A 13,302-nucleotide genomic window follows, 5' to 3' on the forward strand; every position below is an offset into this window, starting at 1 on the left:
TCTGTTGTGCTTGCCTCCATCCAAATACACCACTGTTAATAATAATAGCCCAGCCCTCCAAATTACAGAACATTCCAGCAAGTTTCCTGCAATTCAGCTTGGGAAGGCAAGCAAAATCATTTCTTTGCTGTTGCAATTTGAACATTTTCTTAAAAGTTATCCTCGGAGAATTTTGAATGGGTTTGTTTTGCAGTTATGAGGAGGCTACCCAGCTGAAACTAAGCATGCTTTGGCTAATGGGCATGAATGATGGTTAAATGAGTCGAAACTTTAATTTTCATACTTAAAGAAGAAAATACATTGCGTGAACTTGGCTTTTGCCTTAGGCCTCAATTGCTTGTGTTGATTTTCGCCCATTTTAAATTCATTGACTCATGAACTACTGAGATTCGCAGGAACATTTTCCATATCTTGATATCTTCAGAATGGGGTTGAAAATTGACACTGGCTGAGTTTAACTTCCAAGTTGGATCACAGAGGAAATCTCAGGCCGTCATTCCTCTATAGTACACCCACACCTACAATGTTGATTACTGACCACAGGATCAGATATGGAAGTACCTTTGGAAGTACCTTTCACTAATCAAGAGGACCAGGGTGAGGCTTGTGATCTTTTAACATGAGTTGAACCTCCCCAAATTTGGTGAACCAGTTTCAAATACGTTAACAAGGCACTGTGATGACATGTGAGGCTGAGCTACCATCTCTGCCAACAGTAGTCGCGAATAGCTATCAATTTTCAGTTTCCATTTTCAATGCTATGACTTGGGCTGCATCCATATATTAGATAGTCCATGATCCTGGTAACATTATGGCAAATTTCACTGAAGTTTTTTTTACATTATTCCAGAGTGAGGATGTCATTGATTTCCGGTTGTTATTCCGAAGATGCATTCTTTCCAGGAAGGAATTTTGTGTTGGTCAGTTCTTTTGTCATAGCTTACGCTGTGACCTTTAGCCCATGCTAAACAGTATTTATATCCATTGTGCTTTATTCTTCTGTTCTTTTATTACTTATCCATTTCTTAAACCACCTCTGATTAAAAAGGTCCAATAACATTTCGTGTGGCAATGTAGTTTGGTGGTCAGAAGGCCAGGTTTGTTTTGATTGTACTCATTTAGGAGAGCTTGGTTGAAGTTAGAATGGCTAACATGCGTTTTGCATAGATACAAACGTAGAATATAAAATAAATTGATATGTTTTATTCTGTTCGTTAACAACACATTTCAGCCACAGATCTGACAAAAGTAGATTTTAAATGTTCTTTTTCTTAAAAAGAGGTTTATATTGCTCACTGTGTCTTTTTAAGATGAAACTGTTACAGGTTAGGCTTTAGTATTTGCAAATAATTCAAGCCTTCTTTAATGGCAAGAGACATTATTATCATTAATGATATTCCATTCAGTCATAATAGGTAGCAATAGGTTCTACCTGTACTTTAACATGTTAAGCTGTAGGCCATGCAAGTCTTTAGTTTAAGGTGTTTGATCAATAGCAAAAATAAAATTCTAAAAATGATTATCAATTTAGAATAGCATTGAGGTCAGTAAAAGTTTCATCTTAATTCATGGGATTCCATGATTGTCTAATAAATATTCAAAGTCTACTGACACAAGAGAACAAATTGTAATAGTAACAATATTATGGTAAACTCGTCTTTGCAGCAAATATAAATTATTAAATATGAAATAAATATGTTAACTTTAGATTTGTTATAGATATAAGTTTTTTCATTTCTCAGTAACTCTAGTAAAATAATCTTTAGGTTCTCTGCCTCCTTCCCATGTTCCTCTTGCGCCTTCTTTTCCCAGTCTCTTTCATTATGTTCAGAATTCCTTCAAGTTCAAGGATGGCTTTGCGCTGAATCAGTTGATCTTCCCACTGTTAAACAAACAGAAACATAGACGTAAATGTACATCCAATGAATTATCAAGTTGAGAAATCATTATGAATACCAGTGTGTTTGAGGCTTACCTTAATCTTGCTTAATTCCTTGAGATCGCTGAGAAGATTGTTGTTTTCTGTTCTGGAGTTCAAACATTCTTTCAAGCTATTTGCAACAATGCTAATTTGGCTCTCAACTCCACTCTGGGGCTTTAGATGAGCAAACAAATCCAAGTACCATCGCAAAATGACATTCAACATGACGCCTGATTCAGGTGCCTGAGAGACAGATGGAAGCAGTTAGATGGAATACAGCAACGGGATAGAATTATGTTCAAATACATGAAAAGCCATTTGAGCAGAATCTCACCTGTCTGTACTTTCTAAGCATTGAGGTAAATATTTCTCCTCCTTCAGAAACCTCGTGATGGTTTATGTTCTAGAAACAGTTTGAATCACAAGTCATGAAATAAGAATCCAAACTTGCATTATAAAGCTCAGTACAACTTGCATTATAAAGCTCAGTACAACTCAAGAGTTCCGTGTAGACTAAGTTAAGCAACCAAACTGAAGCTTTGCATCAGTCAGTTTGTGCATTCTTTAACCAACAATTGTATCGTGTTTAGCAGTGGTTAACATGAATAATCGCTCTACACTAAACATCACATTATGAATGGCATAGACATTCAAAGTCGTAAACATTAATATCAGTACTTACAAAGTGTTTGCTCAGCTGTGTTAGTGGTTCATCCAATGAGTTGAGAGGTGCACATCGAGCAGAGTCTGATAGTACGTTACTGACCATCCCAATGATGAAAAATGCCAGAAAAATCATGGTTTCGTGTAGATCAGCCTGAAGTCAAGCAAAGTCACTACTATGTGTCTATGTGTTTGCTCTGAACTGGCTCGAGTAGGACTAATGCCAAGCATTGTTCCTTCTTGTATTTATACCTGCCACTTGTATATTTTTGGCTCATCAAAAATACCCGGCTCACACTTGCTTTGCAATTCATTCAAGTTCAGATGGTGTTAGATAGGATGGGACAAACGTTGGTGAAGCCCTGAGGTTTGGTTTGTGAGGTTTCAGTTAATAATTTCCTTCAAACGAAGTGACAAGTTGACACATCGCCCATGCAGATTACGTAGATCCTGAGCAGTCTGGTTTTCAGGGATCCTTCGAAAGAAGCATTCTCAGTTGTGGGAAAATCTTTGTGGTTAGGGGGGTCACTCCTGCCTCGATCGACGCTATTGAGTAATTATTTCTTTCATACTTGACAAACCACGCAGCCGTTGATGGAAGGGGCACATCATCATGAAATTTTTTTGAAACTCATAAAATATTCAGTCAACTAAAATTCCCCCAGTGCCCGAACCAAACTCAATCCCAATAATGCCAATTCCTTCCAAAAGCGATATATCCATTTCCGATTCAATTTTATTTTATAATTTCCGATTCGGATCACCAATAGTTACTGTTGCAGACTTTGAATGCAAGTTAATGTGCCTCTTGAAACTCGGCTATCGTGCAAATTGTTTGTTTTGCTGAGGTAACACCTCATGAAAAACGATTAAGGGTTACGGTGAGTTGTTTTGTGCAGCAACATCCTTTAGGCTGATCTCAGCCTCAGGCAATAAAAATCTGAAATCAAAATTTGTAACTGGACTTGCCTGAGCGTGGAAGAATCTCCAGCAGGTTCCACTGATTAATGGGATTTTTAAAAATTAATCCAGTCAATTTCAGGTATATGATAAAACATTTTATGTGTGCCTGTGTTAGTTCGGTTCTTGCTTGTGTCAGTAATTCACGTGACTCAAGAAAATCAGTTTGAAACTGGAGGTTTTCACACCTCGTTTAAAAGTCAGCTCTTTGGTTACACAGTTCGAGCAATAAACTCCTTTAGAAATTCAAACCAATCAGCAATCTGACAACCAGGATGGCCTTAGCTCAGCACAATCTTGTACTGAAAGAATGTCAGAATGCTGCATTTTCTTTCCATTATCTGGGGATGGAGAAGGTCAGACCACAATGCTCTCCCTGACAGATCACTGGATTGCACTGGAAAACCTTCTGTCAAGAGTGGAAACCAGTTAGAAGGTGCGGTTCATGCAGCTAAGCAACGGTGACGTAGGAAATTCTTAGTGAGTCTGAATCTGGATTGGGGTTCGAGATCAGAGGGCACAATCTCAAGATTACGTCAGGTGCCATACGCCAGATCAGATATGCACTGTTGCCATTGAAATGAAATAAGTTTTTTGCTTAGATTAGTTGGGGGCAAGGGGTTGTGAAAATTGCCAAGCACTGACCTGCTGAGAAAAACTGTGCACTGGGAACAGTTCCGGCTCCAGACAGGGACGCCTTAGACCAGATTAAAATCAGCCTCAGAGATAATTGCAAAATGGAGGAAGCTGATTAGAAAGGAGGTGAATGGGGACCAATGATAGCTTTTGGTGCTGTTGTAGAACTTGGAACAACACTCCTGCTTTATCTTTCCCCCCAGTAAGTCATTTCTATTTTAAATTTATAAATTACACTCAACTGTCCTCCAAAATGACCTAGCAAGCCACTTCATTGTACCAAACCACTACGGAAAAGTTGGAAAAGAATTAAACTGGACAGATCACTTGGCTTTGACCTAGTCACCGGAAATGACAATGACACACCTTGCCCAGACCACCCTGTAAAGTTTCCGTACCAGCATCCGAGGGCTCGAGCCAAAATTGGGAGAGCTCTGCTGCAAAATACTCAAGAAACAGCCTGACAGACTCACCAGTCACACCGCAGGACCAATGCCCCAGATTCCTCCCTTACCACACCTGAAGGTATCCTGTCCCACCTGCAGGCAGCCATCCCAGAGGGGACAACATAGTGGTATACAGTTGGGAGGGAGTGGCCCTAGGAATCCTGAAAATTGACTCTACACCCCACGAAGTCTCATGACGTCAGGTCAAATATACGCAAGGAAACCTCTTGCTGATTACCACCGAGGACCCTCCCTCAGCTGATGCACCAGTACTCCTCCATTTTGAGCACCCATTGGGTGCTCAAAGGACCCAGAAAGTGCTCTGGGTGGGCACTTCAATGCCCATCACCCAGAGCAGCTCGGTAGCACCACTGCTGTCCAAACAAGCTCTAAGGCCACATCTGCTAGACTGGGCCTACAGCAGGTGGTGTGGGGACCAACATAAGGGAAAAACTGCTTCAAGTTATAGAATCACTTACAGCACAGAACGGGGCCATTTGGCCCATCGAGTCCTCACTGGCTCCCTGCAATCCAGTCAATCCCACTCCTCCACGTGGTCCCCATAGCTTGTTCCAGGGCATTAGCGCTCACTACATAAAAAAGTTATTCCTCACATTCACCTGTAACTCTTACCCAAAACCTTAATTATGCGGCCCCTAGTCCTTCCACAATCAGCTAATGGACAGAGATTCCCCTTGTCTACCTTATCCAAGCCTGCCATAATGTTGTAGCCCTCCTTGCTGCAACACCCCAGCTTTTCCAATCAAAGTGTGTAACTAAAGCCCCCTCCCCACTGGGACTATTCTGGTAAATCTCCTCTGCACTCCCTCAAGATTTTTACATCTTTCCTGGACTGTGGTGACCAGGACTGGACACAACACCCTAGTTGGGGCCTAACCAGAGATTTATATGGGTTCAGCATAACATACTTGTTTTTAATGCCTCTGTGTATGCTTGACCTGATTCTCACCAACCTACCTTTAACGCAGATGCATCTATCCATTACAGTATTGGCAGGCGTGACCACCACACGGTCCTTGTGGAGACCAAATCCTATCTTCACACTGGGCCTTCACACTGAGGACACTCTCTATCATGCTGTGTGGCACTATCATCATGCTAAATAGGATAGATTCAGGACAGATCTGGCAACTCAAAAGTGGGCATCCATGAGGCACTGTGGGCCATCAGCAACAGAGTTGTATTCAGTTATAATCTGTAATCTTATGGCCAGGCATACCTCTCGTTCTACCATACCATCAAGCAAAGGCAGCATTTGACTGAGTGTGGCATCAAGAAATCCCGGCAAAATTGAAGTCAATGGGAGTCAGGAGGAATAATCTCCCCTGGTTGGAGTCATAGCACAAACGAAGGTTGTTAGATACCAAAAATCTCAGTTCCAGGGCATGATTACAGGAGTTCCCCAGGTTAGTGTCCGATGCCTAAACATCGGCAGCTGCTTCATCTGTTACCTTCCCTCCATCATAAGGGCAGAAATGAGGATGTTTTCAGTTGATTGCAGCATTCAGTACCATTTGCAACTCCTCAGATACTGAAGCTGTCTGCGTCCATATTCGACAAGAGCTGGACAGCATTCTGTCTTGGGCTGATAATTGACAAGCAACGTTCATGCCAGACAAATAGGGTTCAGGAGAGAAATCATGGCCCCTGGTGCTTCTCCTGTTAGAAGTTTAACAACACCAGGTTAAAGTCCAACAGGTTTATTTGGTAGCAAAAGCCACACAAGCTTTCGGAGCTCCAAGCCCCTTCTTCAGGTGAACTCACCTGAAGAAGGGGCTTGGAGCTCCGAAAGCTTGTGTGGCTTTTGCTACCAAGTAAACCTGTTGGACTTTAACCTGGTGTTGTTAAAACTCTTACTGTGTTCACCCCAGTCCAACGCCGGCATCTCCACATCACGGCTTCTCCTGTTTCCAGGTCCCTTATTTACCTTGCTGCCCCCCCCCCCACCCCCCGCCACCCCCCTCAATCTCCCACACCCCTCCTTTAATTATTGAGGGGGGTTGAAGTGGAGGGAGAGAGACATAATGTGAGTTTGGAGGATTCTCAGTGTCATGTGACTGAGTGGACACAGCTTGCTGCATTGGACATCACTGACAGGCATTACCGATGAGGGTACATTCCTGCCTTATGCCCCTTTTCAACTTCCAACTGACCCTCGCCCTACTATCTGGGAGATGGTGTAAACATGGGCCTCTTCCTTTGCATCACATCCCTCGGCCTCCCCACAACCCAACTCCCAGTTCTTATTTCAAACCACACGTCATCCTGCCTTGGAACTATATCACTGTTCCTTTAGTGTTGCTGGGTTAAAATCCTGGCAATCCCTTCCTCACACAACAGCAAATTCAGGAGTTTAAGAACATATGAGCAAGGAAAAGGAGTAGACAATTCGGCCCCTCGAATCTGCTCCACCATTTAATAAAATCATGGCTGATCTGATTGCAGCCTCAAATCTGCATCCTGCCACTCCTGATAACCCATCACTTCCTTGTTTACCAAGAATCTACCCACCTTTGCCTTAAAAATATTCAAAGATTCTGCATCCACTGCCTACTCAGGAAGAATTCCAAAGTCTCATGAGACTCTTAGAGAAAAACATTCTCCTCATCTTCGTTTTAAATGGATGACCCCTTATTTTTAAACAATGACCCCCTTGTTCTAGATTCTCCCAGAAGAGGGGATGAAGTAGAAAGGGTCGAGAGCTTCAAATTTTTAGGTGTCCAGATCACCAACAACCTGTCCTGGCCCCCCCCCCCCCATGCCGACACTATAGTTAAGAAAGCCCACCAACGCCTCTACTTTCTCAGAAGACTAAGGAAATTTGGCATGTCAGCTACGACTCTCACCAACGTTTACAGATGCACCATAGAAAGCATTCTTTCTGGTTGTATCACAGCTTGGTATGGCTCCTGTTCTGCCTTAGACCGCAAGGAACTACAAAAGGTCGCGAAGGTAGCCCAATCCATCACGCCAACCAGCCTCGCATCCATTGACTCTGTCTACACTTCCTGCTGCCTCGGCAAAGCAGCCAGCATAATAAAGGACCCCACGCACCCCGGACATTCTCTCTTCCACCTTCTTCCTTTGGGAAAAAGATACAAAAGTCTGAGGTCACGTACCAAATGACTCAAGAACAGCCTCTTCCCTGCTGCTGTCAGACTTCTGAATGGACTTACCTTGCATTAAGTTGATCTTTCTCTACACCCTAGCTATGACTGTAACACTACATTCTGCACTCTCTCATTTCCTTCTCTATGAATGGTATGCTTTGTCTGTATCGCGTGCAAGAAACAATACTTTTCACTGTATGTTAATACATATGACAATAATAAATCAAATCAAAATCAAATCAAATCCTCTCCACATCCACTCTGCCGAGAACCCTCAGGATCGTATATGTTTCAATCAAGTCACCCTTTACTCTTGTAAATTCCAGCGCATACAAGCCTAGTCTGTCAACCTGCCCATTCCAGCTTTTAATCCGATAAACATTACCTAAACTACTTCCAATGCATTTACATCCTTTCTTAAATAAGGTCACAAACACTGTTCACACTACTCTAGATGTGGTCTCACTAGTCCTCTCCATAATTGAAGCATAACCTCGCAACTTTTGTATTCAATTCCCTTTGCAATAAAGAATTACAATCTATTAGCTTTCATAATTCCTTGCTGTACCTGAATTACTTGCTAGCCTTTTGTGATTCCTGTACTAAGACACCCAGAATCCTCTGCACCCCAGAGCTCTGCCATCTCTCACCATTCAGATACTATGGCCAGTATTTTACCACCTCGCTCAGGCAAGGCTCATAAAATCCTGCCCACGGCCAACGGAGAATTCCGTTCCACGAGCCGCGCCTGCCCCAATTCCAGGGTGGGCGTGGTGGTAAAATTCCGGCCTATTGGTGGGATTTTCCAGCCGCACTCGCCTCAAAACTGGAAAATCCTGCCCAAGATCAATGGACCTTTGCATGGTTCGTCCGCTGCCCACTATGATTGGCAGGCAGGATGGGAAAATTCCCCTCAATACTTTTCTTCCATTCTTCCTGCCAAAATGGGCAATTTCACATTTTCCCATAGCATACTGCATTTGCCAGATCTTTGCCAACTCATTTAACCCTATCTATGTCTTTTTGTAGCCTCCTTATGTCCTCTTCACAACTAACTTTCCTACCTATCTTTGTGTCATCAGCAAATTCAGCAACCATACCTTTGATCCCTTCATTCAAGTCATCTTTATAAATTGTGTGTAATATATGAATACCACTTCTCTGGTGATTGTAATTTTCTTGAGCTCCTCCCTCCCTTCCATTTCCTTGTTTATATTTGCTTCTGGGACGTTGCTTGTAACCTCCATAGCAAAAACTGATGCAAAATACCTGTATAATTCATCTGCCATCACCTTGTTTTCCACTATTAATCCCCCAGACTCACTTTCTAAAGGACTAATGCTCACTTTGTTAACTCATTTCTTTTTGAAATATTGATAGACTCTCTAACTTTTATATTACTGGCTAGTTTCCTCAGACTCTGATTTTTCCCTCCTTATTAATATCTTTGCCATCCTTTGCTGTTCCTTATATTCTACCTAATCTTCTGACCTTCCACCTATCTTTGCACAATTATATACGTTCTCTTCAAATTTGATACTATCTTTAACCTTTCTAGCTAACCATTGATGGTGCGTCCATCCCTTGTACTTTTTCTTACTTATTGGAATGTATCTATTCTGTGTATTCTGAAATATCCCCTTAAATGTTTGCCACTGCATCTCTATTGACATATCCCCTTACCTAATTTGCTCACCAGAAATTTCTCAAGGCTAATTAGAACCATAGATTCATAGAATCATAGAATCCTTACAGTGCAGAAGGAGGCCATTTGGCCCATCGAGACTGCACTGACAACAATCCCACCCAGACCCAATCCCTGTGACCTCACATATTTACCCTAGCTAGTCCCCTTGAAACTAAGGGTCAATTTAGCACGATCAACCCACCTAACCCGCACATCTTTGGACTGTGGGAGGAAACCGGAGCACCCAGAGAAAACCCACGCAGACAAAGGGAGAACATGCAAACTCCACACAGACAGTGACCTGAGGCCAGGCAATAAATAGAGATGGGCAATAAATGTTGGCCTAACCAGTGATGCCCACATTCAATGATATAATAAAAATAAAGGATTTCAATGATAGTGTTTCCATGGATTTGAGTCAGGAACATTGGCACTGGTGTAAGACAGGGTGGAGTAAGAATGTAGAAGAAATTAGATGTGATGGATATTGCTTTTGTCCTTGTGACATTGACATTTGGGGGCTCTGAGATACTGTTGAAATGAGCTTGGCAAGGTGTTGCATTGTAACCTGTGAATAAGAACATATGAACATAAGCAACAGGAGCAGGGAAAGGCCAGTCAGCCCTTCAAGTCCACTCCCCTTCAATGAGATCATAGCTGACCTTCTATTTCAAACCAATTTCTTGCTCTATCCCCGTGTCCCTTCACATTTTTAATAAGTAGAAATCTATCAATCTCACTCTGGACTATACTCAATGACTGAGCCTCTGGGATGGAAAATTCCAAAGTTACACCATCCTCTGAGTGAAGAAATTCCTCCTCATCTCAGTCCTAAATTGCCTGCCCCTTATTCTGAGACCATGTCCCCCGGTTCTGGAACAACCTCCCAGCCAGGAATACATCCTTCCTGCATCGACAACTGTAAGTGAGAATGGAGAATTTGGCATCCCAGCCAGCACTTCATCCAGTTTCGATGGGACTGGAAAATCCTAGCCGCAAACGAGGATGGAGATTTTTGGCGCTTATGTGGAGCCTTATCAGAATATTTCTGAAAATCTGAATATACTATATCAGCTGGCTCACACTTACCTTTTTTTAAAATTTACTCATGGGATGTGGACACCGCTGGTTAGGTCAGCATTTATTGCTCATCCCTAATTTCCCTTAAGAAGATGGTGGTGAGCTGCCTTCTTCAACCGCTGAATTGCATCTGGTGTAGGTACATCCACAGTGCTGTTAGGGAAGGATTTCCACGATTTTGACCCAATGACAGTGAAGGAAGGTGATATATTTCCAAGTCAGGATGGTGAGTGGCTTGGAGGGAAACATCCAGGTCATGGTGTTGCCACGTGGCTGCTGCTCTTCTCCGTTTAGATAGTAGTGGTTGTGGGTTTGGAAGGTGCTGCCCCGGAAGCCTTGGTGAGTTCCTGCAATGTGTCTTGTAGGTGATATATACTGTTGCCATTGCGTGCCAGTGGTGGAAGGAGTGAATCTTGTGGGTAGGATGCTAATCAAGGGGGCTGCTTTGTCCTGGATGGTATCAAACTTTTTAAGTGTTATTGGAGTTGCACTCATCCAAGCAGGCATTCCATCTCACTCCTGACTTGTACCTTGTAGATGGTGGACAGACTTTGGGGAGTCAGGTGGTGAGTTACTCCCGGCAGGATTCCCAGCCTCTGACCTGCTACTGTAGCCACAGTATATGGCTAGTCCAGTTCAGTTAAGCCATCAGATAAAGGAAGTTTTGGAACAATCATTTTTACAATAATATCACTGCATAAATTCAAGGTCAATGTGACATGTACTGGGTGTGCTACTTCCTGGCGATATACTAAAAGGTTGGGGAGGGGGAGGGATTGTGACGGTACCAGTAAGAAACTTAAGTTATTTTCACCAACAGTAATGCTCTGAAACTCAGAGCAGCATGTCAAGATCAACAATGATAGCACATCAATGGGGACAGTTTAAAAATTGCTTTGATTTATTATTATCACATGTATGAGTATACAGTGCAAAGTATTGTTTCCTGCGTGCTATACAGACAAGGCATACTGTTCCTAGAGAAGGAAAGGAGAGGGTGCAGAATGTAATGTTAAAGTCATAGCTGGGGTGTAGAGAAATATCAACTTAATGCAAGGTAAGTGCATTCAAAAGTCTGAAGGCAGCAGGGAAGAAGCTGTTCTTGAGTCGGTTAGTACGTGACCTCAGACTTTTGTATTTCCCAACGGAAGAAGGTAAAAGAGAAAATAGTGTGTGCACACAAACAAATCAATGCTCACCAAACATTTTCAATAATAGCTGCAGAAAACATTGAGTTATTCAATTGATGAGTTAAGGGAGACAAAATATTCCTTCTTATCTGTATTTAATTGATGATCCTGCCAGGGAACAAGTGCAGATATTAGATTCTCTGACTCTATCTCACCTGTTCCAATGATGCCAGCTTCCAAAATGGCGCTTTTGACAAGTCTTCCTTTTTCCCAAACCAAGAGTTCATCCCACACTGTGGTTGACAGGGAGCTCAACTGTGTCTGGCCTATTTCCCACACTAATGCCTGCATACCTTCCCCTCCCTCCCAGAACCATGATAGGGTCCCTCTTGTCCTCACTTTTCACCCCACCAGCCTCTGCATTCAAAGGATTACCCTCCGCCATTTCACCAAGTCCATCATGGTGCCACTATGGAACACATCTTGCCCTCACCTCCACCTCCACTGTCAGCATTCCGCAGGAAACACTCCCTTTGTGACACCCTGGTCTACTCCCACATCACTCCCAACTCCTCATCCCCTTCCCACGGCACCTTCCCTTGCAATCACAGAAGGTGCAACACTCGCCCTGTTTCCTCCTCCCTGCTGTATTCACTGCTCCCAGTGCAGTCTCCTCTACATTTCCCAGACCTGACGCAGATTGGATGACTACGTAGCGGAACGCATTTGCTCAGTCCGCAAGCTAGAGACTGGCCTTTCTTTCACTTGCCATTTCAACTCAGCTTTCATTCCCATATATCCGTCCTTGGCTTGCTGTAGCCTTCCAGTGAAACCCAACACAAACTGGAGGAGCAGCATCTCATCTTCCAATTAGGCACTTTACAGCCTTCTGGACTCAACGTTGAGTTGAACAACTTTAGACTATGAACTCTCTCCTCCATCTTGACCCCCCTTTTGAAATCCAATTGTTTTGTCCCAACACTGCCCCTGCCCCCCACAGGGCTATCTGTCACTTTTTCCCAAGTTTTTTAGGATTTTCCTAAGTCCTAAGAGCACTCATCTTTGTTCTGCTATCTTACCATATGTCCATATCAACTCTCTCTTTAGTCTTTAACATGTCATTAATACTCCCTTTATCTTGTGTGAATAACATCTTTGTCCAAGTTCCCACTTATCCCATATCTTCTATTTTGCTGTACCTACTCCACCAGCCCCCCTCAACAGTCTAAAATCCATCACATTTCTCCCTCTCTTTAGTTCTTTAGAAGAGTCAAAGAGGACTCAAAATGTTGACTTTATTCCTTCCTTCACAGTTGATGGCAGGCCTACTGAGGTTTTCCAGCATTATTTATTTTTATTTCCAGCATCCGCAGTATTTCACGTTTATATTAGCCTTTAGATATCGTTTGAGCTTATTCATCTCTTATAAGAGGCAAAGGTTCATCAAGGATGTTGTAGTTTTAGCATTGACAGCAGGATAACCACAACAGATACATATCTCAAACGACACAGCCAGACAACTGGCTTTCCTTTTGTGTATCATTCTCACTGATACACATTTGTCATGCGTCTCTAAGTATGGAGAGGTTTCGTGGATAGCCTACACTTTTCTGCAAATATCACTTGTGTGCTACCCCGTTGTGGTACA

The 13,302-nt window shown here is 42.8% G+C and overlaps 2 protein-coding genes across 2 annotated transcripts in view; both read right to left on the bottom strand.

Moving 5' to 3' along the window:
• Positions 1-1,184: 1,184 nt before the first annotated feature.
• ifng1 (interferon gamma 1) lies at positions 1,185-2,784 on the bottom strand. The gene is made up of 4 exons (XM_078219848.1): positions 2,604-2,784; positions 2,256-2,324; positions 1,976-2,164; positions 1,185-1,882 (listed from the first exon to the last, which is right to left on the bottom strand). Exons 1-4 carry the CDS (start codon positions 2,718-2,720, stop codon positions 1,763-1,765), a joined length of 495 nt encoding a protein of 164 aa, XP_078075974.1. The 5' UTR covers positions 2,721-2,784; the 3' UTR covers positions 1,185-1,762.
• The window catches only part of irak3 (interleukin-1 receptor-associated kinase 3), a 333,490-nt gene continuing 322,264 nt past the window's right edge, over positions 2,077-13,302 (bottom strand). The window contains exon 13 of the transcript XR_013498729.1: positions 2,077-2,087. The gene's annotated coding sequence lies outside the window, so the exon portion shown is untranslated. The remainder of the gene's footprint in view (positions 2,088-13,302) is intronic.

This window comes from Mustelus asterias, chromosome 9 (assembly GCF_964213995.1).
Source record: "Mustelus asterias chromosome 9, sMusAst1.hap1.1, whole genome shotgun sequence".
Classification (NCBI taxonomy): domain Eukaryota; kingdom Metazoa; phylum Chordata; class Chondrichthyes; order Carcharhiniformes; family Triakidae; genus Mustelus; species Mustelus asterias.